The sequence below is a fragment of the Haliotis cracherodii genome, unplaced genomic scaffold (genome assembly GCF_022045235.1).
Source record: "Haliotis cracherodii isolate W230 unplaced genomic scaffold, xgHalCrac1.p SCAF_3, whole genome shotgun sequence".
NCBI classification, from domain to species: domain Eukaryota; kingdom Metazoa; phylum Mollusca; class Gastropoda; order Lepetellida; family Haliotidae; genus Haliotis; species Haliotis cracherodii.
In genome coordinates, this window is record NW_027266286.1 from 12,486,609 (window position 1) to 12,512,403 (window position 25,795).

Sequence of the window (25,795 nt, forward strand, 5' to 3'; positions counted from 1 at the left end):
TGAAATTGACGTCCTATACGTAAAACTGCCGTGCACATTGCAAGATTTGCAGAGCATTTGTACTGTCAACTGGGCATCGACAGATATTTTCCAGATCTTTCATGTTTTTAATCAAGGTTCTTGATACACTTCAAGAGGTAAGACCCATTTTATTACAATATAGATCTTGACAATCGATCAGACTAGAAACCGCCATTTTGTTTGACATTTCTGCCTAGTTCGGCAAAGGTGGAAACTGGACAATTATAGTCAGTTAACTCCCTTGCCTCGGGAAAATGCACTCACACATTGTAAATAATAATTTCTATCAAACAGTAATTATTGTAGTGAGTGAGTATGGTTTTACGCCCCTTTTAGCAATATTACAGCAATATCACAGCGAGGGACACCAGAAATGGGCTTCACTTATTGTACCCATGTCAGGAATCGAACCCGGTCTACGGCGTGACGAGCGAGCGCTTTAACCACTAGGCTACCCGACCGCCCCTAGTAATTACAGCAAGATGCAAACGAAACGAGAGTTTCATCCCTTGGCTTAAACATCAACAGTAGACCAGATAACAGTAAACGCACACCTGGTTATGTCAATTTTAGCTGTGACATTTGCAGCAATCTCATTAAAATCACAAAAGTCATGATCTTCCCAAAACAAGGCACATTTCATACAAATAAACATTCTTCAAAATACAAAAACTAAAAAAATGTATCAAAAGGTCGCATCACATCCACTGACTGCCATAGTCTATTTCACTAAAGCTACTTTTACAAAAATATGTTATCATAAGTTTTGATTAAAAATCGCATGTTCTAATGAATGTCCCGGACAATGTCTGAATTTGACAAATAATAAAGAGACACTTATTCACATTTTGTCCCTGTTTTATAGAAAACATTTTTCAAGGGGAATAATGTTCCACAATGTGGTGTCAAGTCTTGACTTAACAAATGTATTTATTGTGTGAGATATTATCTCTTTTCAACCAGGGAATAATTTCCTAAAAGGTTATCATCAAACACAGTGGAATTTGTACGACTCCATTTAAACTTGTCAGGACAACCAATTTGTCCGAGCATATTCCCCCACTTTAAGGCTAGTGTTGATGTCTGAGGGGGCTATGTAATCAAATACAACACTATTGTTATGAATGACCATTCTTACTACATGTTAGGGAGAAGTGTTAGTAAATGCAATTCAGTGTACAACAAGAGTTAGCCACTAACGTGGCTATATCCCCCGCCCATGTTGCAGAATTTATGACATAATTAAATCTAAACAAACCCTAACATTCTTTAACCGAGATGATACTTGTCATGGAAATCGCAAAAAATAAAAGAATTTGGAACCAAAGTCCATCTTGCTGCCATGGAAACGTAAAAAATAAAAATTTCTAAAACTTCCAAATAGCAAAAGGCACCAGTTCAGTATGTACCTGACAAATCTGCACAGTTTGATGAAAACATATTGAACGGTTTATGAGTTATGCTCCGAAACGAACCCTATCCTCACAGAACCGAAGTCCATCTTGTTGCCATGGAAACGTACAAAATAAAAATTTCAAAAATTTCTAAATAGCAAAAGGCAACAGTTCAGCAAGTACTTGACAGACCTGAGTTTCATGAAAAAATATTGAACGGTTTCTGAGTTATGCTCCGGAAACAAAACGTGACAGACGGACGGAGTCCGTTTCTATATCCCTATAATTAATGGAATAAATTTGTTTAATATAGGTCATAGCTCATTCAATCTCAAATGTTTCTGTGAACTGTGTCTGAAGTTGTTGCGGGTGGTCGACAGTGTATTTGAGAGTTATCTCCCTTGAAACCTGTTTGTCAAGGTTCAGCTTCCACACAATGTGGTTTTGTTTGGTGATGTGTGGGTTAGTATTCTTCTCTGGGTGTTTCATATCAAGACAGGGTTCCAACAGCGCAACCTGCAAAGAAAAAATAACCTTCTGCTAAATAACTGAACATAAAATGCATTGACAAAAAGAAGTAAGAGACAAAGTCATGTATGTACATGATGAACCCAACCACTGATCTTACTCACAGTCCAGAGAAAAGAAGTAGCACCAGTAATATTAATAGCGTCATAAATTGGCAAAGTGAGTGAGTGAGTTGGGTTTAACGCCACTTTTAACAGTATTCCAGTTACATCACCGCGAGTCAGCTTAATGTGGGAGGAAAGCCTGAAGTGATGCAGGTCTCAGACGTTTACCACTTCCGTGAAACCCACGAGCATGGGTATGGTGCTGACAAACCTAGAAACATAATTGGGGCGAACCGGGATTCGAACCTGCAATCACAGGTTTCTGGCGTGCCCAAGGGATGCAACTCTGCACAGCGAATCGCGGCGCCTTAGACGACTGGACCACCCGTGCCCCCCATAAATTGGCAAAGGTTTTTGGAGAAATAATATGTTTTGAGGCACTACCGTATTCGATGTAATAAGCACCCTGCTTTAATAAGCGGCGATATTTGCTAATATATTGGCTAGTGAACAATCCCAATTAGCGCCCTTCTGATTGATCAATGTACACAAGACTTATTTATTTGTGTTTAATACACACTCGTTTGTTATATTCACCCTTAATTACGGGTAATTAAATTCTGGAAAAAATATATCTGTCGTGTATAATACGAACAGACTTTTCTTTTGTATCATTTCATAAACCATGAAATTTAAGATCTTTCAACTCTTTCACCAAATTTATATTCTAAAAAGAGCCCCTTATTTCTAATTTTGAGAGCGCCCTTGGCGCTTATTACGTTGAATACGCTATGTCAATCTTTTAGATTCTTAATGATATTTCACTATTTCAAAATGTTTTTGATTTGAAAAAAAGAAACCTAACATTTTGATTAAAAATGCCATGAGCAAGTATCAGTCAGTGTAGGATGCTGCCATGGCTGGCCATACTCCTAGAATTTCAGGGTCATTTAAAAAATAGAAGATGTTGACGGACGAAACGAAGGAAAGATGGATGACAGACAACGACCCAGGCGATAGGCAAGCTTTTTGTAAAAAAAACTGTAAATCACTAAATACAATGCCTTATTTCATCAGTACATTTATCATGGAAAATCAAAGAGCTGCTTTAGTATTGCTTACCTTGATTTTCTCATCACTACTGCGTGGCAGCTGGAGCTTCAGGACAATATCGATGGTGTACTCATGAGTGTTCTTGATCTCCACCACTTGCTCGAAGGTTGTGGTGGTGGACTTGCTGATGAGACCGGAGGAGCTCGTGAACTTCTTGAGTGGCTTATAGATCACCCTGACCGCAGGATCGACACCCAGGGAACACAAGAACTCCTCCCCCGGGGACACCAGCTTGATCTCAGCCTGGCAATAGAAGCAGATGTTACCACAGGGATAGAACCTGATTGTCTTTTCTGTCTGGCCTACTTAGCTGTGGGCGACCTATGTGATTATGTTGTTAGGGTCCCTGACTTGGTTGATGCACGTCATTGTATCCCAGTTGAGTAGATCGATGCTCACGTTGTTAGTCAATGGATTGTCTTGTCCAGACTTGAATATTCACAAACTGACGTGATCTATAGCTGTGCAGCTTTAGACAACATACATACAAACAAAAAACATTGCAGAGTGACTTACTTTGCTGTCTGACTTACTCTGTTGTGTCACTAGCTCTGTTGTGTGAATTACTCTGTTGTGCGACTTAATCTCTTCTGTGACTTACTTTGTTGTATGACATATTCTGTGACTTACTTTGTTGTGTGACTTACTTTTTTGTGTGACTTACTTTGTTGTTGTGTTACTTACTTTGCTGTGATTTACTTTGTTGTGTGACTTAGTCTGTTGTGTTATTTACTTTGTTTCGTTACTTACTTCGTTGTGTAGCTTACTTTATTGTGTGACTTACTTTGCTGTGTGACTTACTGCGCTGTGACATACTTTGTTGTGTGACTTACTCTGTTGTGCAACTTAATCTCTTCTGTGACTTACTTTGTTGTGTGACTTACTTTGTTGTATTTTGCTGTGCAACTTACTTTGTTGTGTGACTTACTTTGCTCTGTGACTTACTCTGTTGTGTAACTTACCTTGCTATATCAAATCACTCTCAACAAATTTAAAAGATCTTATATCCTCACCTTAGCAACAAAGCTGTTGTCAAGGAATATACTTGTTGCCCCTGGTAACAGTGTAAACATGGAGTTGTTGGTGACCTTGGCCTGCAGATATGCCCTGGGTTCCACCTTGGGGAGAGTGATATATTCGAGCTTGGGCTTGACATCGAATATTCCAACAGACACCTTGTGTGGCATGTTGTCACTTGGGATGGTTGACTGACGCGCTATTTCGTAGGATGTACTGGTGGCCGATTCATTCACCTGAAATCGCGGAGAGATTAAAGGAAAGGGGATCATGGATAAATTAGACAGCAAAAGAGGAGTTGCAGAAATTTACTCAGCGGCCAGTCATTTATTATATACTGAGTCAAATTAAAAACTTCACATTTTTAAAAGTAATCCCATATATGATATACAACGGACAAATGTATCAGAGAAGGTAATTTTTAATCATTAATGTCCAAAGAAGGATTTTAACTAACGGTGTAAACCATAATTTGTTCCAAGCACCTACGGTATTCGGTAATAACATCAACAGTTTAAATCATAAGTCCCAAGCACGAGAATCTGATGGCACACAAGTTCAGTAGCGTGTATGGCCACCATGTGCGTTGACAACTGTCACACAACGCCTTCGCATGGACCTTGTGATGCTTGTGAACAAACGATTGGGAAGATGACGCCATTGTTGCTGCAAAATGGTGCCAAGATCTTTCAAATTCTGTGGTTGGTTCTGGAGAGTGCGCAGACTTCTGTCAAGAGCATCCCAGACGTGTTCGATGTGATTGAGGTCGGGAGTCCTTGACGGCCAGTCCATGACGTTGACTCCTGCATTCTGAAGGAAATTCCTTGTCAAAATTGCTGTGTGGGGTCTGGCATTGTCGTGTTGGAAGATCAAAGTGGGTCCATGTGCTGCCATGAAAGGCAGAAGTTCTGGTGCCAGTACCTGGTCGCGGTAAGCAGTAGCGTTGAGGTTGCCATGGATGACAAGAAGCCTGGAACGTGCATTGCCACAGAAAGCACCCCACACCATGACACTTCCGCCGCGAAATCTGTCAACTTCCTGTACACAACACTGGGCGTAACATTCATGACGGCGCCTCCACACCCTCGCCCTACCATCAGCAAATCGTAGATTAAATCGGGGTTCATCACTGAAGACGACTTGCTTCCAATTCCATCGTAAGTGTCGCTGTGCCCACAATTGACGTTGACGTCTGTGTAATTGAGTCAGAATCGGCCCGCAGTATGGCCGTCGTGCTTGAAGGTGAGCAGTTCTCAGACAGTTTCAAACAGTTTGCGCACTCAGTCTACCCCTAAAGAGTTCATTTCTATTTGATGTAGCCGTCAAAAATCGGGTAAGGAGGTGACATAAGACAATCTGACGATCCTCTGCATGTGACGTCACATGTGGTCGACCTGGCCGAGGGCGATCAGCGGTGTTACCTGTTTGCTGTAGATGCGTCTGTAAATCATAAACAGTCTGTCGACTACAACCCATTTGCCACATAGTGCTGTGCACATGATTTTCATCAATTCACCTGCACAAAAACGGGCGTTATCTGAAGACAATACGTGGCCATTACCGTTTAAATACACAATAAGGGCCCACACTGATAACTGGTCAAAATGTTAAAATTTTAGGATTGTGAAGTTTTTAAATTGGTTCAGTATAGTATAGGTGGGGGCAGTCATGAGAAAATATTACATGCATTTTGGGGTGAATAAAATTGGGGGTGGGGGAGATTTTACAGAAGATATTTTATTGTTTGACATTTCTCTGTTTTGAGCTTGTTTGTCCATGTATCAAAGTGAGGTTGCTCTCCGTTCCCACCTCGCAAATGTATTATGCACATAACACAAAACTGTTATATAATGTTGGTTCGTTCATAAGCAGTCCTCAATATGTCTATCTCGTTCTTAGTCAGTCTGCAGTCCGTTTGAATCCAGTTCAGATCGTGTAAAAGTGTCCGTTCACCTCGTCCTGTCAACATTTTGAAGCAGTTCGAGCACGTTCGTAGCCGTTCTTAACCCGTTCTTAACCAATTCAACCTCATTCTACCTCGTTCAAAATACGTCCAAGCCAGTTCTAACTAATTCTTAACCCGGCCAACCAGTTCGCAGTACGTCCTCATCTCGTCCCAAATGCCTGTGTATTCGCGTCCTGGCCCATCCTGGCCCAACTCCTATGGATACGAAGCGTGTTGTAGCCAGTCTTCATTCAAGTTCAGGGCTCCGAGCTGTACACATCCTGCCTCCAAAGAAAAGTCAACCCGGTCAGTGTGCACACGTACTGAAATTTATGTCCTATTGCACCACGCCGTAACACGTCCCTAGTAGGGTCGAAGTACGGCAATTCCGTTCGAAGTAAGGCAATTCCATTCGTACTACGTCTTTCTCGTTTTAAGTACATTGCCAATCCGACTAATTGCAGAACGGGATGGACAGGATAAAATTTTGAGCAGACTCAAAGTTCTGGAGCACCCTCCGCATCCGAGCCCGTCCATGAAGTTCGTAAAAAGATTGTCAATAGTTGCTATTACTTCCACTATGTTCATACACAGTTGGAGCCCATTCGACAACATTTTCACGAACGTATTGAGAACTAGTTTGGTGTGATGGGGGTATAAGAAACAAAGAATTCCCATTATGATGCAAGACATCTCCTTAACATTCAGTCTACTTAAGAGAAATTGAAAGTTAAGATATGGATAGACAGCATGACAAAGGTTCGCTTGCAGCTTCTTTCCCAGTAAACAATCCCAAAACATGGAACAGGTATGTATGTTGAGAGTTACCACAATCACTGCAATACTTTTATTTGGAGCACAATCATCTACAAGAAACTAGTTGATAACTTTAAAAGTGGGGAACAATCTGAACAAATTTGAGCTCTTTGATTAATAAAATCCCCTTTGTTACTGCATGTGTTGTTACTTCTGTGTTGTCACTGCATGTGTTGTCACTGCATGTGTTGTCACTGCATGTGTTGTTGCTTCTGTCTTGTCACTGCATGTGTTGTCACTGCATGTGTTGTTGCTTCTGTCTTGTCACTGCATGTGTTGTCACTGCATGTGTTGTTGCTTCTGTCTTGTCACTGCATGTGTTGTTACTTCTGTGTTGTCACTGCATGTGTTGTCACTGCATGTGTTGTCACTGCATGTGTTGTTGCTTCTGTCTTGTCACTGCATGTGTTGTTACTTCTGTGTTGTCACTGCATGTGTTGTTACTTCTGTGTTGTCACTGCATGTGTTGTTACTTCTGTCTTGTCACTGCATGTGTTGTCACTGCATGTGTTGTCACTGCATGTGTTGTTGCTTCTGTCTTGTCACTGCATGTGTTGTCACTGCATGTGTTGTCACTGCATGTGTTGTCACTGCATGTGTTGTTACTTCTGTCTTGTCACTGCATGTGTTGTCACTGCATGTGTTGTTGCTTCTGTCTTGTCACTGCATGTGTTGTCACTGCATGTGTTGTCACTGCATGTGTTGTCACTGCATGTGTTGTTGCTTCTGTGTTGTCACTGCATGTGTTGTTACTTTTGTCCTGTCACTGCATGTGTTGTCACTGCATGTGTTGTTGCTTCTGTCTTGTCACTGCATGTCTTGTCACTGCATGTGTTGTCACTGCATGTGTTGTCACTGCATGTGTTGTTACTTCTGTCTTGTCACTGCATGTGTTGTCACTGCATGTGTTGTCACTGCATGTGTTGTCACTGCATGTGTTGTCACTGCATGTGTTGTTACTTCTGTCTTGTCACTGCATGTGTTGTCACTGCATGTGTTGTCACTGCATGTGTTGTTACTTCTGTCTTGTCACTGCATGTGTTGTCACTGCATGTGTTGTCACTGCATGTGTTGTCACTGCATGTGTCGTTACTTCTGTCTTGTCACTGCATGTGTTGTCACTGCATGTGTTGTCACTGCATGTGTTGTTACTTCTGTCTTGTCACTGCATGTGTTGTCACTGCATGTGTCGTTACTTCTGTCTTGTCACTGCATGTGTTGTTACTTCTGTCTTGTCACTGCATGTGTTGTCACTGCATGTGTTGTCACTGCATGTGTTGTCACTGCATGTGTTGTTACTTCTGTCTTGTAACTGCATGTGTTGTTACTTCTGTCTTGTCACTGCATGTGTTGTCACTGCATGTGTTGTCACTGCATGTGTTGTTACTTCTGTCTTGTCACTGCATGTGTTGTCACTGCATGTGTTGTCACTGCATGTGTTGTCACTGCATGTGTTGTCACTGCATGTGTTGTCACTGCATGTGTTGTTACTTCTGTCTTGTCACTGCATGTGTTGTCACTGCATGTGTTGTCACTGCATGTGTTGTCACTGCATGTGTTGTCACTGCATGTGTTGTCACTGCATGTGTTGTTACTTCTGTCTTGTCACTGCATGTGTTGTCACTGCATGTGTTGTCACTGCATGTGTTGTTACTTCTGTCTTGTCACTGCATGTGTTGTCACTGCATGTGTTGTCACTGCATGTGTTGTCACTGCATGTGTCGTTACTTCTGTCTTGTCACTGCATGTGTTGTCACTGCATGTGTTGTCACTGCATGTGTTGTTACTTCTGTCTTGTCACTGCATGTGTTGTCACTGCATGTGTCGTTACTTCTGTCTTGTCACTGCATGTGTTGTTACTTCTGTCTTGTCACTGCATGTGTTGTCACTGCATGTGTTGTCACTGCATGTGTTGTCACTGCATGTGTTGTTACTTCTGTCTTGTAACTGCATGTGTTGTTACTTCTGTCTTGTCACTGCATGTGTTGTCACTGCATGTGTTGTCACTGCATGTGTTGTTACTTCTGTCTTGTCACTGCATGTGTTGTCACTGCATGTGTTGTCACTGCATGTGTTGTCACTGCATGTGTTGTCACTGCATGTGTTGTCACTGCATGTGTTGTTACTTCTGTCTTGTCACTGCATGTGTTGTCACTGCATGTGTTGTCACTGCATGTGTTGTCACTGCATGTGTTGTCACTGCATGTGTTGTCACTGCATGTGTTGTCACTGCATGTGTTGTCACTGCATGTGTTGTTACTTCTGTCTTGTCACTGCATGTGTTGTTACTTCTGTCTTGTTACTGCATGTGTTGTTACTTCTGTCTTGTCACTGCATGTGTTGTCACTGCATGTGTTGTTACTTCTGTCTTGTCACTGCATGTGTTGTCACTGCATGTGTTGTTACTTCTGTCTTGTCACTGCATGTGTTGTCACTGCATGTGTTGTCACTGCATGTGTTGTCACTGCATGTGTTGTTACTTCTGTCTTGTCACTGCATGTGTTGTCACTGCATGTGTTGTTACTTCTGTCTTGTCACTGCATGTGTTGTTACTTCTGTCTTGTCACTGCATGTGTTGTTACTGCATGTGTTGTCACTGCATGTGTTGTCACTGCATGTGTTGTTACTTCTGTCTTGTCATTGCATGTGTTGTTACTTCTGTCTTGTCACTGCATGTGTTGTCACTGCATGTGTTGTTACTTCTGTCTTGTCACTGCATGTGTTGTCACTGCATGTGTTGTTACTTCTGTCTTGTCACTGCATGTGTTGTCACTGCATGTGTTGTTACTTCTGTCTTGTCACTGCATGTGTTGTCACTGCATGTGTTGTTACTTCTGTCTTGTCACTGCATGTGTTGTCACTGCATGTGTTGTTACTTCTGTCTTGTCACTGCATGTGTTGTCACTGCATGTGTTGTTACTTCTGTCTTGTCACTGCATGTGTTGTCACTGCATGTGTTATTACTTCTGTCTTGTCACTGCATGTGTTGTCACTGCATGTGTTGTTACTTCTGTCTTGTCACTGCATGTGTTGTCACTGCATGTGTTATTACTTCTGTCTTGTCACTGCATGTGTTATTACTCTGTCTTGTCACTGCATGTGTTGTTACTTCTGTCTTGTCACTGCATGTGTTATTACTCTGTCTTGTCACTGCATGTGTTATTACTCTGTCTTGTCACTGCATGTGTTATTACTCTGTCTTGTCACTGCATGTGTTATTACTCTGTCTTGTCACTGCATGTGTTATTACTCTGTCTTGTCACTGCATGTGTTATTACTCTGTCTTGTCACTGCATGTGTTGTCACTGCATGTGTTGTCACTGCATGTGTTGTTACTGCATGTGTTGTTACTGCATGTGTTGTCACTGCATGTGTTGTTACTTCTGTCTTGTCACTGCATGTGTTATTACTCTGTCTTGTCACTGCATGTGTTATTACTCTGTCTTGTCACTGCATGTGTTATTACTCTGTCTTGTCACTGCATGTGTTATTACTCTGTCTTGTCACTGCATGTGTTATTACTCTGTCTTGTCACTGCATGTGTTATTACTCTGTCTTGTCACTGCATGTGTTATTACTCTGTCTTGTCACTGCATGTGTTATTACTCTGTCTTGTCACTGCATGTGTTGTCACTGCATGTGTTGTTACTGCATGTGTTGTTACTGCATGTGTTGTCACTGCATGTGTTGTTACTTCTGTCTTGTCACTGCATGTGTTATTACTCTGTCTTGTCACTGCATGTGTTATTACTCTGTCTTGTCACTGCATGTGTTGTCACTGCATGTGTTGTCACTGCATGTGTTGTCACTGCATGTGTTGTTACTTCTGTCTTGTCACTGCATGTGTTGTCACTGCATGTGTTGTTACTTCTGTCTTGTCACTGCATGTGTTGTCACTGCATGTGTTGTTACTTCTGTCTTGTCACTGCATGTGTTATTACTCTGTCTTGTCACTGCATGTGTTATTACTCTGTCTTGTCACTGCATGTGTTGTCACTGCATGTGTTGTCACTGCATGTGTTGTCACTGCATGTCTTGTCACTGCATGTGTTGTTACTTCTGTCTTGTTACTGCATGTGTTGTCACTGCATGTGTTGTCACTGCATGTGTTGTTACTTCTGTCTTGTTACTGCATGTCTTGACACTGCATGTGTTGTCACTGCATGTGTTGTCACTGCATGTGTTGTTACTTCTGTCTTGTCACTGCATGTGTTGTCACAGCATTCACTATGAAAAGAGAAATTTTACAACATATCTAGCGACAACACATGCAGTGTCAAGACATGCACTTTGAAGACAGAGGTGACAACACATGCAGTGACAACACATGCAGTGACAACTCATGCAGTGTCAAGACATGCACTATGAAGACAGAAGTGACAACTCATGCAGTGTCAAGACATGCACTATGAAGAGAGAAGTGACAACACATGTAGTGACAACACATGCAGTGACAACTCATGCAGTGACAAGACAGAGTAATAACACATGCAGTGACAAGACAGAGTAATAACACATGCAGTGACAAGACAGAAGTAACAACACATGCAGTGACAACACATGCAGTGTCAAGACAGAAGAGACAACACATGCAGTGCCAAGACAGAAGAGACAACACATACAGTGTCAAGACAGAAGAGACAACACATGCAGTGTCAAGACAGAAGAGACAACACATGCAGTGTCAAGACAGAAGAGACAACACATGCAGTGTCAAGACAGAAGTGAAAACACCTGGATACCTTTGTCTCGACATACGACATTGGAGAGGACATTGCCAGTTCTTCAGACCCGTAATCTTCAAATCCCCGTTCATCCAGGGACAGGGCCATCATTGGAGCCGATTTCAAAGCAATGCCCCCTTGCTTCTTTATAAGAGACCTGTTATTGGTTGTAAGAAACAAATCTTATAGTACTTGAAATAAACCTAAATTAGAAAATGTACAACTTCATGGAAAACGATATTAGTTGTTAAGTTGTTATCCATAAAGTTGTACCTTTTCTTATTTACTCACCAACTTCATGAATGCCCATCAAACAACTGAAATAAATAAACCTACCATTGAATGAGTGTAACCCATGGGTTGAGGAGGTGAATCACATCTAAGTCTTGCAGAACAGGAATACACATCTCCACAATAAGAATCGTGCAAGGAAGTAGCCCCAAGAGAGTGATTATTGGCTCTGGCCCGAGGCATGAATCTAAACATCAGAGTATGTATAACAGAGACCTACAGGTGAGATCTGAGTTACCCAGTCTAGTAAGATCTGTAGTTACCCAGAGTCTAGTGAGATCTTAGTTACTCATGGTCATGTGAGATCTTAGTTGGACAGAGTCTAGTGAAATCTTAGCTAGAGTCCTGAGAGATCTTAGTAACTCAAAGTCTGGTGAGATCTTTGTTACCCACGGTCTAGAGAGAGCTTTGTTACTCATGGTCTAGTGAGATCTTGGAGAGCCAGCATCTTGTGAGATCTTGGTTAGCCCGAGTCTAGTGAGGTCTTAGTTACTCCTGGGTCTAGTGAGGTCTTAGTTACTCCTGGGTCTAGTGAGGTCTTAGTTACCCCTGGGTCTAGTGAGATCTTAGTTACCCCTGGGTCTAGTGAGATCTTGGTTAGCCCGAGTCTAGTGAGGTCTTAGTTACTCCTGGGTCTAGTGAGGTCTTAGTTACCCCTGGGTCTAGTGAGATCTTGGTTAGCCCGAGTGTATACGTAGTGAGGTCTTAGTTACTCCTGGGTCTAGTGAGGTCTTAGTTACCCCTGGGTCTAGTGAGATCTTAGTTACTCCTGGGTCTAGTGAGGTCTTAGTTACCCCTGGGTCTAGTGAGATCTTAGTTACCCCTGGGTCTAGTGAGATCTTGGTTAGCCCGAGTCTAGTGAGGTCTTAGTTACTCCTGGGTCTAGTGAGGTCTTAGTTACCCCTGGGTCTAGTGAGATCTTGGTTAGCCCGAGTGTATACGTAGTGAGGTCTTAGTTACTCCTGGGTCTAGTGAGGTCTTAGTTACCCCTGGGTCTAGTGAGATCTTAGTTACTCCTGGGTCTAGTGAGATCTTAGTTACTCCTGGGTCTAGTGAGATCTTAGTTACTCCTGGGTCTAGTGAGATCTTGGTAAGCCAGAGTCTAGTGAGGTCTTAGTTACCCAGGCTCCAATGAAATCTTTGTTACCCCTGGGTCTAATGAGATCTTAGTTACCCCTGGGTCTAGTGAGATCTTAGTTACCCCTGGGTCTAGTGAGATCTTAGTTACCCAGGCTCCAATGAAATTTTTGTTACCCCTGGGTCTAGTGAGATCTTTGTTACCCCTGGGTCTAGTGAGATCTTAGTTACCCCTGGGTCTAGTGAGATCTTAGTTACCCCTGGGTCTAGTGAGATCTTAGTTACACCTGGGTCTAGTGAGATCGTGGTAAGCAAGAGTCTAGTGAGGTCTTAGTTACCCAGGCTCCAATGAAATCTTTGTTACCCCTGGGTCTAGTGAGATCTTGGTTGTCCAGTCTTGTGAGATAGTAAGCCAAAGTACAGTGAGATCTCAGCATGTCTAGTGAGATCTTAGTTAGCCGGTCAATTCTTGGTTAGCCGGCATCAGGTGGGAATGATTTCTGCAATATCACAACTTAAATGGATAGCTAAGAAGGTTTTAAAGTCTGAAGACTGGTTACTCAAAATTCAACTTTATAAGTAAAACAACCGCAGAATTTGGAAGAAAATGTGTCAGAAAACAAAATGGAAAGATAGTAATACGTTACTTCCTTAAGCGCCCTGTATTAATATCACCAAGTGATTGCTCAGGACCCTACATAAAGACAAAGGCTTGAGATCATCCTGTGGAACTTTTAGAACAGAAACATTTTTAATCTTAGCCACAAACAAAATTTCAGCTTCATAGGACTTCATGTCTGGAGTAATGATGGTACGCAAGGGTGAAATATCCTAGGAGAGCAGAGTAAACTACACCAGCCATCCATACTATTTGTTAGATCGCCTCTGTCTAGACCTTCTCAAGGGTTCGATCCCCGGCAGCAGCATACCGAAAGATGGTACATGTGCTTCTGTGTGGGGCAGGACTGAAGCCCTAGAAACTCTCATGAGTCAAGCTGCTTAACATGGTCACCCATCCAACTACCCTCCAGACCAACATTGCCTAACTTCACCTGATTTGTGATCTGTGCGCTGTGCACAGGACCACGTGCCACCACAATGTAGGTGGCATTAGAAACTGTGATGTACCTGCTGCGATAGTTGAACGATCTCTGGATGCTGAGAACAGCGGTGCCCAACTGCGGTACCGAGCCTCCGACACTGGGACTGGCAGTCGATAGGAACAATTTAGCATCCGTCCAATCCTCACCAGTTATCTGAGTTATCTGCCCATAGTACATGATCTGGAAAAGAAGTTGTATTTCTCAAATATCTCGTGTATCATATCTTCATTCTATAATGATACCCAAGTGAGCTTCCACAGGACATATCGTTCGGGTGAGATCAATGAATTGCGTCACAATGCTTTGCAGAATACTGTGAAGTCATCTGTTACCATGACAACCTGCAAAGATGATGGGTAGAATAGGTCTTCAGCATCCAAAATGCAAAAGCACTTTACATTTATATTAAAATGTAAAGTGCTTTTGCATTTTGTCTTATCAGGGAGAGTCACAAAAATGTACAAAGACTTATGGAGGGTCATCCTAAAATATGACAAACATTAGTGTCATATATTATTTTCAGTACATTAGCATGATTAGTGTATGCACAAAAACGTCCACACACAATGTAGACTTTATGTAGGAATATTTGGAGTGGGGAGATCTTGAGATCGCATGCTATTATTGAGTTCTTTTGAGGTGAGGCAGATTACAGAACTTGTAAAGTGATTTGCAAGTGTGTGTGTGAGTGTGTGTGTTTGTGTGAGTGTGAGAGTGTGAGTGTGAGTGTGAGAGTGTGAGTGTGTGAGAGAGAGAGAGAGAGAGAGAGAGAGAGAGAGAGAGAGAGACTGACTTATCAGGTTACAGTAGTTTAAAACAACTGTCTTCATCTTGAAGATGATGATTTTGGTGACACTTCATTTGTATTGCATGTGAGATTGTTAAGTTCTCCATGACATGCAAATAGTATCTAAAAATAATCAAATCTAACCATTTCGTTTCTTTTTTTGAGAATACATTGCACAAATTGCCGTTAAAATGTTCCAGAAACAAAATACTAATACCCCTGACATCGACTCCGAAAATCAGCTGAAGAACAATTTTGATATTGGAAATATAATAAAACCACAACGTGTGACCTGGTTTCTTTTAAAAACCACAATAATATAACATAGTAATGGCATGATGCAAAAATGCACTGGTGCATCATTGGCAAGCTTTGCCGGATACAGTACACTCGACATAAAAAAACAACAACCTTTTCTCAGAAAATCCACTTATCAAATTCAAACTTTGCACTGCACCTCTCCTATTGGTATAGAAACTGAACCCCCTATTGGAAAAGAGTCCATGAAGTAATTTTCAAGTTATATGTTGAACAAATGTTGAAGTAAAAAGAAACCTCTAATATGAAAAGGAAAGAAGTTATTTGTTGCACAAAAGATTGAGGATTCAAAGTAAAAAAAATCAAATAATTAATTCCAGCTAAAAAGTTGTCCATTAAAATATTATATCACAAGAAATGATGAAAATGGTGTGCGATTTTTGAAAAAAACATACCAAAGTTAAAATTGTTTAATATAATAGAACTAAATTGTATTCATTTGAAACCAAATATTCTACCAAATATAAGAAACATCTTATCATGATCTTATTTTAGCTACCTAGGTTTGAACTGAAGGTATTCTTCCAATACACAATACAGACATTCTGATTTGAGCTGAGGAAAGTATATTTGATGAAAGAGGGGACAGGAAGTGGGTCAGGGTTATGAACAATTTAACAGACAAAAATGCCCATTTTCTGACCTTTCCGAGATTTAAAGAGATTTATGATGTCAAAACCTATTTTTCGAATTCTTAGGAATAATAACTAAATAAGCTCTGTGTCAACGTATTGACTTAAGATTGACAGAAGATTGAACTCTCCTCCTCTCCCACCCAAATTACTTCATCTACTAAAAGATCAGGCATCATGTTATTTCTACACAACATTAATTGAGAAACACTGCCACAAAAATCAACATATTAGAAAAAGGGAGCATGAACTGCAGAAACATATCCCTTGTGAAAAATGGAAAAAATACATCATGATTTGATTTAGTTGTACAGGGTACACTCCACTGCAGTGGTGTCAATACAAACTCTTACACAACATCCTACCTACTAAAAATCTGTTAAAAAATAAAGGGTAATGTCTACAATGAAACATGAGACTTTTGTAAATAACAATCACAAACTATACAACGTGTTTGGGGACTGTAGAAAAAAAATCGCCCACATACTTTGAAAGTTGGCTTCTTGAGAAAGCAGAATTGAAAATCATTCTTAACAAGGAGAAAATATTTCTTGCTTTCCCGGAAAGAAAATAATGACCCTGTAAATATAATCGTTATGTTTGTTAAGGACTCAACTCAAATATTCAACTTAAAATGTCAGACTACTACTAAGTTCTGGTCAACATATCACATGCTTTTCGTGTAATTGTGAAAATGATCTGCATGCAAAATAAGAATGTAAAGGAAAAATAAGAAGAAAAAAAAGATTGAAATGAAAAAAAAGAGAGCAATAATCAGCTGTATTTTTTCAGAAAATCCAAATATTTGACTGCACTCCTAACGTCATAAAAAGTGTTCACCAAGTTTGAAAAGAATCTATGCAGTAGTATTCAAGTTATAGGTCACACCAAAAATTCCTCAGAAGGACGGACGGAGGGAAGGAAGGATGGATAGAATTCCTTGGTATATAATTGGTCGGGGGTATAATAAATTGTCCATTCCTTTATGAAAACAAAAATGAGCATTATTACCAAATCGAATCCCACTCATTCACAAAATTTAACTACAACTAAACAAGTAAGCACAACAACTAAATAGTCAGCTTACCTTCAGCACGCCTTCGGCAGTGAACATGCGCAGGTCGTAGCTGGGTGTCCAGAAGGCCTGTAGCACCACATAGGACACCAGCAGGGACACCTTGTGTTCTCCTTCACTCTCCAACACGATGGTGCATTCTCTGGAACACAATTACCCAACAATAACCACAGAAGCTTGACACGGGTGTGTACATATCTTCCTGAGGCAAGAGAGTTAACTGACATTAAAAGTCCAGTTTCCACCCTTGCTGGACTAGGCTGGTATTCCTGGGCTCGATCGAAGCGCCACTAGTGGATATTACGAGTTATGTCTCTTCTATGCCTCTCCTATGGACCGATCAGATTCCACCCCTCGTATCACTTGCTTTTGCTTCAAAGAAAATAGCGGCTCACAGTCAAGACGATCTGATCGATATTCAAGGTCTATAATGTGATAAAACGGGTCTTACATCGCTAGGTTCATCAAATCACGTGAGCACATTGATTAAAAACATGAAAAGATTTGGAAAATATCTGCTGACAACGAGTTGGTGGTGCACATGCTTTGCAAACCCTGCAATCGACCGAAATCTGCATTTCAGTTTACGAACCGGATTGCGCGATTTTGATTGGACTATGCATAGACTCGTTAGTCCAGCCAAAATCTAATTCCATAATACCAGCCTAGTTCGGCAAGGGTGGAAACTGGACTGTTATAGTCAGTTAACTCCCTTGCCTCGGGAAGATGGTGTGTACAGTGTGGGAAGCCCATTTCTGGTGTCTCATGATATTGTTGGTATACTGCATATCACTCAAAGAAGCTTGTATTTCACTTCAAAGTTAAATCCTTGGGCTGGCAGCACAATACAGCTCACCTGACCAAAGCTGCAAAATCACCTCCAAGGGTTTAACAACTGAATCCATACAATCTAGACCATCTATTAGCCATTCCAGAATATTCTTTTGTTTAGGTTTCAAATTTGTAATCGAGAGTTGTCTCATGATATTGTTGGTATACTGCATATCACTCAAAGAAGCTTGTATTTCACTTCAAAGTTAAATCCTTGGGCTGGCAGCACAATACAGCTCACCTGATCAAAGCTGCAAAATCACCTCCAAGGGTTAGTGAGCTGGGTGTGGAGATTGAACAATCACAGCCACAAAGTAGGACAATTTACCTGAAGTTGTCTACAGTGAGTGAGTGAGTTAGGTTGAACGCCGCTTTTCACATTATTCCAGTTATATCACGGCGTGTCAGCTTAATGTGGGGGAAAGCCCGAAGTGATGCAGGTCTCAGACGTTTACCACTTCGGTGAAACCCACGAGCACGTGTATGGTGCTGACAAACCTAGAAACATAATTGGGGCTAACTAGGATTCAAACCCACAATCATAGGTTTCTGGCGTGCCCAAGGGACGCAACTCCACACAGCGAATCGCGGTGCCTTAGACGACTGGGCCACCCGTGTCCCCTGAAGTTGTCTACAATATTTACTGATAAATCATAAAGATATCATAACAGGAAAACAAGGAAACTCAATAATAGAGCCACTTAGTCTAGGTGCTGTAGCTAACCTGAATGTTTCTGGACTACTCTAGTAGATCAGCAAGGCCATAGGTTAAAGAAAGATAAGTACAGGAAGTATCAGAAATCTCTACCCAACCAGCATCATCACTGCATGTTCAGTGAATTACACCCCGACACATAAATAACTGGCAAACCAGAAGTCCAAAATGACATGTTCCTCCAGGGATTAATTCGACCTCAAGTCCACACCAAATGTCAGTAAAATTGCCAAACCTTTCCATCTATGACACTACTGGCAGCCATAACAGAACATAAATGTCAAACTCAAAATATAATTTGTCACTAGCAAAATATAACATGTACTGATATTTGCAGATTGCCTAAGAGATTTGTGGAAATTACATTTTGAAAATGACATGCAATTTAAGTCTCTAAGCATATATTTGAACAATATTGCTGTGATCACAAGCATAATAGCGACCTTCGTAACTCCAGAGGTTCCTGATAATGTTTGCGTCAAAAACTTATTTTCATTGTGTATTTTATGTAACTTATCAATACATGTGACATGCTGAAAAAAAGTAAAATGAACTGAATTCTGAAAAGACCCCCATATTACAGTTGTGAAGTGAGATATATAAATATTTTGCAACCTTAAACGGATCCCGTTCGTGGCCTGGGGATGTGTGCTGTGCTATGGTTGGATGAGTGGCTTGTTTTAAACTCCTTGTAAGACCTTATTGCATTCACACAACATAGGAAAACCTGCAGAGATGACATCCCGTAATCCAACATACCTGGACTCTGTTTGATGACGTCTGTTAGCTCTCAGTCCCGAGAGGTTGCTGGTGGCAGCGTTAATCTTCTCATCCAGCTTGGCTATTTGTTCAGCCAGCTCCAGCCTTGTGGTCTCCAGTTTGCCTCCCTCATCCTTGTACAGCTGCAGGAAGTCTGTCACGCCCTTGAAGTAGGCTGTGTCCAAGTTGGTGCTCTTGTTCTGGAATACAGAATACGGTACATCTAATAAGTGTCAAGTATTTAATAAGCGCAAGCCTCCAATAAGTTCCAGGTAAAACACAGCGTACACCACAATAACCTCCGCGTCTGTAACAAGAGCCATGTAAGTTCACTTCTATATATCAGTGAGTGAGTGAGTCTGTTTTTTTGCCGCTTTTAGCAATATTCAAGCAATATCACGGCGGGGGACACCAGAAATGGGCTTCACACATTGTACCCATGTCGGGAATCGAACCCAGGTCTTCGGCGTGACGAGCGAACGCTTAACCACTAGGCTACCCGACCGCCCCTTCTATATATCATGTAGATAGTGATATAAATCACTTCTACATGTTCTACTTGAAATAAATTCTGTTTCAAGAACAAAAAATTCTATCGTATGTTAGTTTATTAGAGACACTAGATTATGCAACACTGTACTCGAAATAATAAGTGCAGGTTTTCTTACCCGTGGAGCATTTATTACGCGACCGGTTTTGAAGTTTGTTCAAAGAATAAGGGTCGGGGCACTAATTGGAGGAACTATGGTATGTCGGATTCAGATCCATGAAGGGCCTAATAAAGATTGCCTCATTCTTGGCAGATTGAGAAGTCCATTGTTGTGTGACATCATGTGAATGACATACAGCACCTACAAGGTCTGTGCTACTGCATACCCAAAATAATGACAGATTCAAATTGTGTGCCTGTGTTTGTTGTGAGAGTGTCATTACCAGAATTAAAATTGTATTATCACTGACGTGAAACATGCACTCGGCAACATTTTTGTACAATTTAATTAAAATCAAACCCTAGTTCTCGCTACCGCTAAACAAAGATCTGAAGACATCCCATTAGGGGTCACGACGGAACGACCTTTCATCCGACCAATCAGAGCGTCGCTTACCAGATCATGAAAGTGACAGTCGGTATGGGATTTCTAATCATACAACCTCGAAAACTTTAACACGGGGTATTCGGAACGATAGTTACGGGTTTAACGACTGAATCCATACAATCTAGACCATCTATTAGCCATTCCAGAATGTTCTTTTGTTTAGGTTTCAAATTTGTAATCGAGAATTTGTCAAAATATGTTTCGAAGCGTAGTCGTCAATTTGAAATTAGTGCGGTAAAGCACGAGAAAGCAGCCTTCTGATTGGTCATTCCATTGGTCGGTCAAAGTTCTCGCAAGGTCGGCCTGACGTGACCCGTAATGGGATGTCCTCAGATCTTTGTTTAGCGGTAGTGAGAAGTAAGATCTGATTTTAATGAGATTGCATTTTTGTACAAATTTATGGTTGAAAAGAACTTCTGACAGAGACTCTTTACCTTTGTGGATTTGGACACAGTGTTTCCAAAGTTTTCCAGCAGTTTCCACTGCTGGGTCATAACATTTTGCTTTGCTACAAGGTGATCCTTCTCCTTCTTCAAGTCAGCAATCTGAATCTCCAGCTCTTTCTCCTTGCTGGATATGTCGGCCTCGTCTGGCGTGGTATGCTTCCTCTGGAATGTCACCTCAGCTATTGTTGCCTGTCCTGTTCCCTCGACCCTACAGCACAGACACTTGAAATCAAATACCATGTTTCCTTTCCTAGCACCCTGGACCCTTGTTAATTTTAGTTTAGACCCAGCCTATGTAAACGGCCAGTACTTGTAGAAGTCTAACCCTTATTCAACCGTTATGTTTAGGCTTTCATTTCGAAACCTTATATCTCTAGAACTGGGCCCACTTGCACAAAACGATCTTAGCGCGAAGACTATTGTAAGCATTGTTAGAGTATGGAGTTAAGATCATCCTAGTGCTAAGATCACTTTGTGCAAGTGGGCCCTGGCCTGGAGACTGGATCTTCATATATACATATGGGACATACTGTACCAAGTGCAGTTTGTGCTTAACACCCTTGAGTCTACCCAGATAGCACTCAGAGTGAGTGAGTTGGGTTTAACGCTGCTTTTAACATTATTCCAGTTATATCACGGCGTGTCAGCTTAATGTGGGAGGAAAGCCCGAAGTGATGCAGGTCTCAGACGTTAACCACTTCGGTGAAACCCACGAGCACGGGTATGGTGCTGACAAACCTAGAAACATAATAGTGGCGAACCGAGATTCGAACCCACAATCATAGGTTTCCGGCATGCCCAAGGGACGCAAGCCTGCACAGCGAGTCGCCGCGCCTTAGACGACTGGGCAACCCGTGCCCCCGATAGCACTCAGACATTGGGCCAACGTTATCACTTATGTTGGGCAACATTATTTCAACCGGCGGCCCAACATTGGGCCGACGTTGTCTAAACATCATTGGACCATCATTGGATCAACGTTGATAGCCAACGTTTGCCCATGTTAGAGTAACGTCTGTTTTATTCCTCAAGGCAGACTGAAATGTTTGTACAAGCTAGTTAAGACATCAGGTAGCAAGCAATACATTCTGCATGCTGAAATGACTCTGAACTGTATCCATGAAAGAGCAAGTCAATGAAATGCGTCCTCTTTTGGCAGGGTACCTCGGCAAAGTTTGAAATATGGCCAAGAAAAAAATCAAAATGTTTTCAATTACATTTACAATTCGGTAATATAATATTTATTTTCCAAAACAATTTTGAAGGCTATGTGCAAATTTTGACAAATGTTTCAAAATATTTTAAAGATATTTAATCTTCCCGTAAGTTTGCAAATTACAAAACCATCAGACAATAAACCCTGCACAAATTGAAACATTTAAATGTTCTTGGCCTTACTCCATAAATTCAGCATTGCAATTGAGCGCAAGACTGAGACAAGCAGAACAGTCCTAGGATCCATTACAAATATCAGCAGAAGAAACTTACATTTTTAGTCCACTAGTCCTTATCATGATAGCAAAACCCTTCAAAATGGCAAATTTCTACTCGTCCTTATGATACCTTAACCATTGAGGAGTTTAGAAAGGACTACAGGGCGAGTACCAATTTCTAACGCTGAATACGCTGACAGCAACAAAATGACAATAGAATTCTGGTTGAGGTGACCTTTATTTATTTGTTAAATGACAATTCAGAACTCTGGCTGAGTGGCCCTTAAAGTCCTCAAACGAAGTCAGCAGAACTGATCACAGGGATGCTCTTCAACTGTATCCATGGTGTCTCCTTGTGCCTTAGTAACTGAAAAAGGCAATGATACAAATGTATCATGGAATCTAGATATTACTGAATGATCAATAGTTCTTTTTTCTCGGGTACTGTTTGAACATTATAATAACTTATACATGTTAATAAGACATTAATTAAACACCTACCTCTATATATTCGAGGAAAACCGTACTCCGATGATCAAAATTGTGCTTGTGCCGCATCGTCTGCTCCAAGAGAGGTGCAAAAAAACAAACCACAGCGCCCTCTATGGGAAGCTGTCAATTAAGAGTAGCGTCCCTTGCAAATAATTTGCGAAATGCTACCAGGCGTGGTAACAACGTTGGGCCAATGTATCAAATCGGACCGCGACATTGCCAACCATTAATAGGCCAACGTCTGAATGCTATCTGGGTACCAGCCCGAACATATGGCTCTTAACATCATTTTCAGTAGATCTTCGGTCTCGTAATTAAGCTTAGCTATTAATAGTCCATAAAATAACATTAAGATCTACTGAAAATGATGTTAAGAGCCATATGTTCGGGCTGGTACCCAGATAGCATTCAGACGTTGGCCTATTAATGGTTGGCAATGTCGCGGTCCGATTTGATACATTGGCCCAACGTTGTTACCACGCCTGACGGAGACTCTTTACCTTTGTGGATTTGGACACAGTGTTTCCAAAGTTTTCCAGCAGTTTCCACTGCTTGGTCATAACATTCTGCTTTGCTACAAGGTGATCCTTCTCCTTCTTCAAGTCAGCAATCTGAATCTCCAGCTCCTTCTCCTTTAATTACGAGACCGAAAATATTTTTTCTTGAGTTGGGCTTAAGTCGCACACAGTGTGTCAGTGAATCAGTCACACTCCTGACCTTGTTTGGTTCTAAATTCAATTCAGAAGGTAACTTAAAACCTTTTACATAACATTTTCTAGGCAATAACATGCCACTTCCAGCTGCTGTTTCTGGATAACATCCGTAATTTATATTTAAAAAAATAAGGACTGTCATGTATGATTTTCTCTCTTAGTTTGGGGCACATATAAATATTACTGACAGATTGGTCCAGAAGTTGCTCTGGGGACACTTCTTGGAGTAGGGTGTTTAATACTGTGAATATGGTATCTCCATTCTACCATGACAAAATTAAATGCTGACTTTTGGTGTTAGTGAAGATATTGTTTGTTTATTTATTGTTTAAAGGTGCACTCGGCAATATTCCAGCTATACGGCGGTCTGTAAATAATGGAGTTTGGACCAGACAATCCAGTGATTGACATGAACAGCATCGATCCACGCAATTGGGATACGATGACATGCATTAACCAATGTCATTGAGCCTGGCCACCTGATCCCTCGCCTCTTACAACAAGCACGGGTTGCTGAAGACCAATTCTACCCCGGATCTTTACGGACCTAGCAAAGATATTAAGTGAAGTGGCATTGATACAGTTTAAATTTAAGTTTTAAGTGGGTTTGCGATCTCAGTTAAAGAAAGAATGGTGCTGTATTTTAATCTCACTATTGCCAACATAACTTGAAATCACAGGAACTCGATGAAAGCGTGCATAGCAAAATGTATTCATATAGAAAAAAATCACACCCCGATATACATGTCTATATATAATGAAATTAAGGGTGTGTGATTTTTTTCTTTACAAATATATTATGCTATACACGCTGTCGTCGAGTTCCTGTGCTGGGGGGAAAAAAACAACAGAGTTGAAAGATAAATTTTGTGGTTTATGCTGACAGCCTGAAATGTTTGTGTATGACAGATATATTTTTCCAGAATTTAATTGCCCATAATTAAGGGTGCATATAACACACAAGTGCGTATTATACGCAAATAAATGTCCTGTGTACATTGATCAATCGGAAGGGTGCTAATTGGGATTGTTCACTAGCCAATATCTTAGCAAATGTCGCCATGGGTGCTTATTAGAGCGGGGCGCTTATTACGTCAAATACGGTACATGTATCAGACAATCATCTCATGCGTTCACTGAAGTTGACTGAAGCTTTATCAAGTCGAAAGGAATGTGTGCATCGTCAGAAAGAAATGCGAACATTAGCTACTTGTAGTGTAACCACTGAGCTTTTGTGATTTTTTTTCATTAAACAATATATCACGTACGTGACTAACCACGGGTCCGGGTAGTCCTGTGGGTACCCGGGTCTTACTCAGGACCCACCCGACCCGAGTTACCCGTTCCAGCCCTAATTGTCACACATACTTTGATTATTGTAGAAAGTTAGAACGGCAACTCTACATTGTGGGAATCTCACCTGATAGAATCGGAGTCGATGCTCGCCGGCAGTTGTTTGAGGACAATTTCATTGACACCTTTGACGACGGTGGTGTGGATCTGACGGCACACCTCCGCTCTGTCGGAATACACAGTCACCTTTTCTACCGGACATTCTGGGGAAAGGAATTCGTTCTGCCCGATCTTTTCACTCTTTTCGTCTGCCATCGTCGTTCACAGAAACGTATAAGCTACCGTGTTAATGTAAACCCGTAAAATGTTTCATCTATGAAATGCAAATTCGCATGAGTTATTTTGATTCACTGACTCGCGGCAATGTGTTGTTGTTTACGTACATCAAAGCTGGCTGTGTACTTCCGCATTGCGTCTTGATCGAGAAACGCCTTCTCAGTTACGGAAATATGCGAGTTGTGGTCGCATGAAGCTCCTCACAGCGATAGCTCGTTTCCGGAAGTCTATGCCATCGTATCAGGCGCTGTCAAGCTCCATCCCAGCGCGTGACACCTTCGTTACACTCCACGGTGTACCCGGCAGACTGGTACCCTGCCCTTCTAGCGGCTGCGCAAAGTGCGGAGCGCAAGCGGTCCAGGGCCCACTTGCACAAAGCAATCTTAGCACTAAGATTGTCTTAACTCCCATACTTTAACATAGGCTTACGATAGTCTTAGCGCTAAGATCGCTTTGTGCAATTGGGCTCAGGGCGGGCAAACTTCTTCAAAGGGCCAACCTTGTCGAAGTTAAAGAATTAAATTAAATGTGTTGTATCACAACGTTACATAAAAAAAACTATGGTTTGAACTCAACATCATCATGATAATACTGATTTCAAAGATTTTAAAAGTGTCAATAAAATGTTGCTATTCGTTAAAAAGTAAAGCTTTTCATACCTACAATGTAATTAGCCTCACTTTTCTAATCTTTTTACTAACGAATCACTCCCCTAATACCCACCCACCCACCAAACATTTTCTTGAAGCTGAATCTTCTTTATTAGGCGATACATATAACAATGACACCTTTTAA

At 41.2% G+C, this 25,795-nt stretch overlaps 1 protein-coding gene across 1 annotated transcript; it reads right to left on the reverse strand.

The window, feature by feature from the left end:
* Positions 1-1,729: 1,729 nt before the first annotated feature.
* Positions 1,730-25,180, reverse strand: LOC139474370 (protein F37C4.5-like). The gene is made up of 9 exons (XM_071257356.1): positions 24,792-25,180; positions 20,722-20,941; positions 19,191-19,390; positions 16,898-17,027; positions 14,099-14,253; positions 11,621-11,759; positions 4,114-4,353; positions 3,110-3,343; positions 1,730-1,931 (listed from the first exon to the last, which is right to left on the reverse strand). Exons 1-9 carry the CDS (start codon positions 24,977-24,979, stop codon positions 1,737-1,739), a joined length of 1,701 nt encoding a protein of 566 aa, XP_071113457.1. The 5' UTR covers positions 24,980-25,180; the 3' UTR covers positions 1,730-1,736.
* Positions 25,181-25,795: the final 615 nt, after the last annotated feature.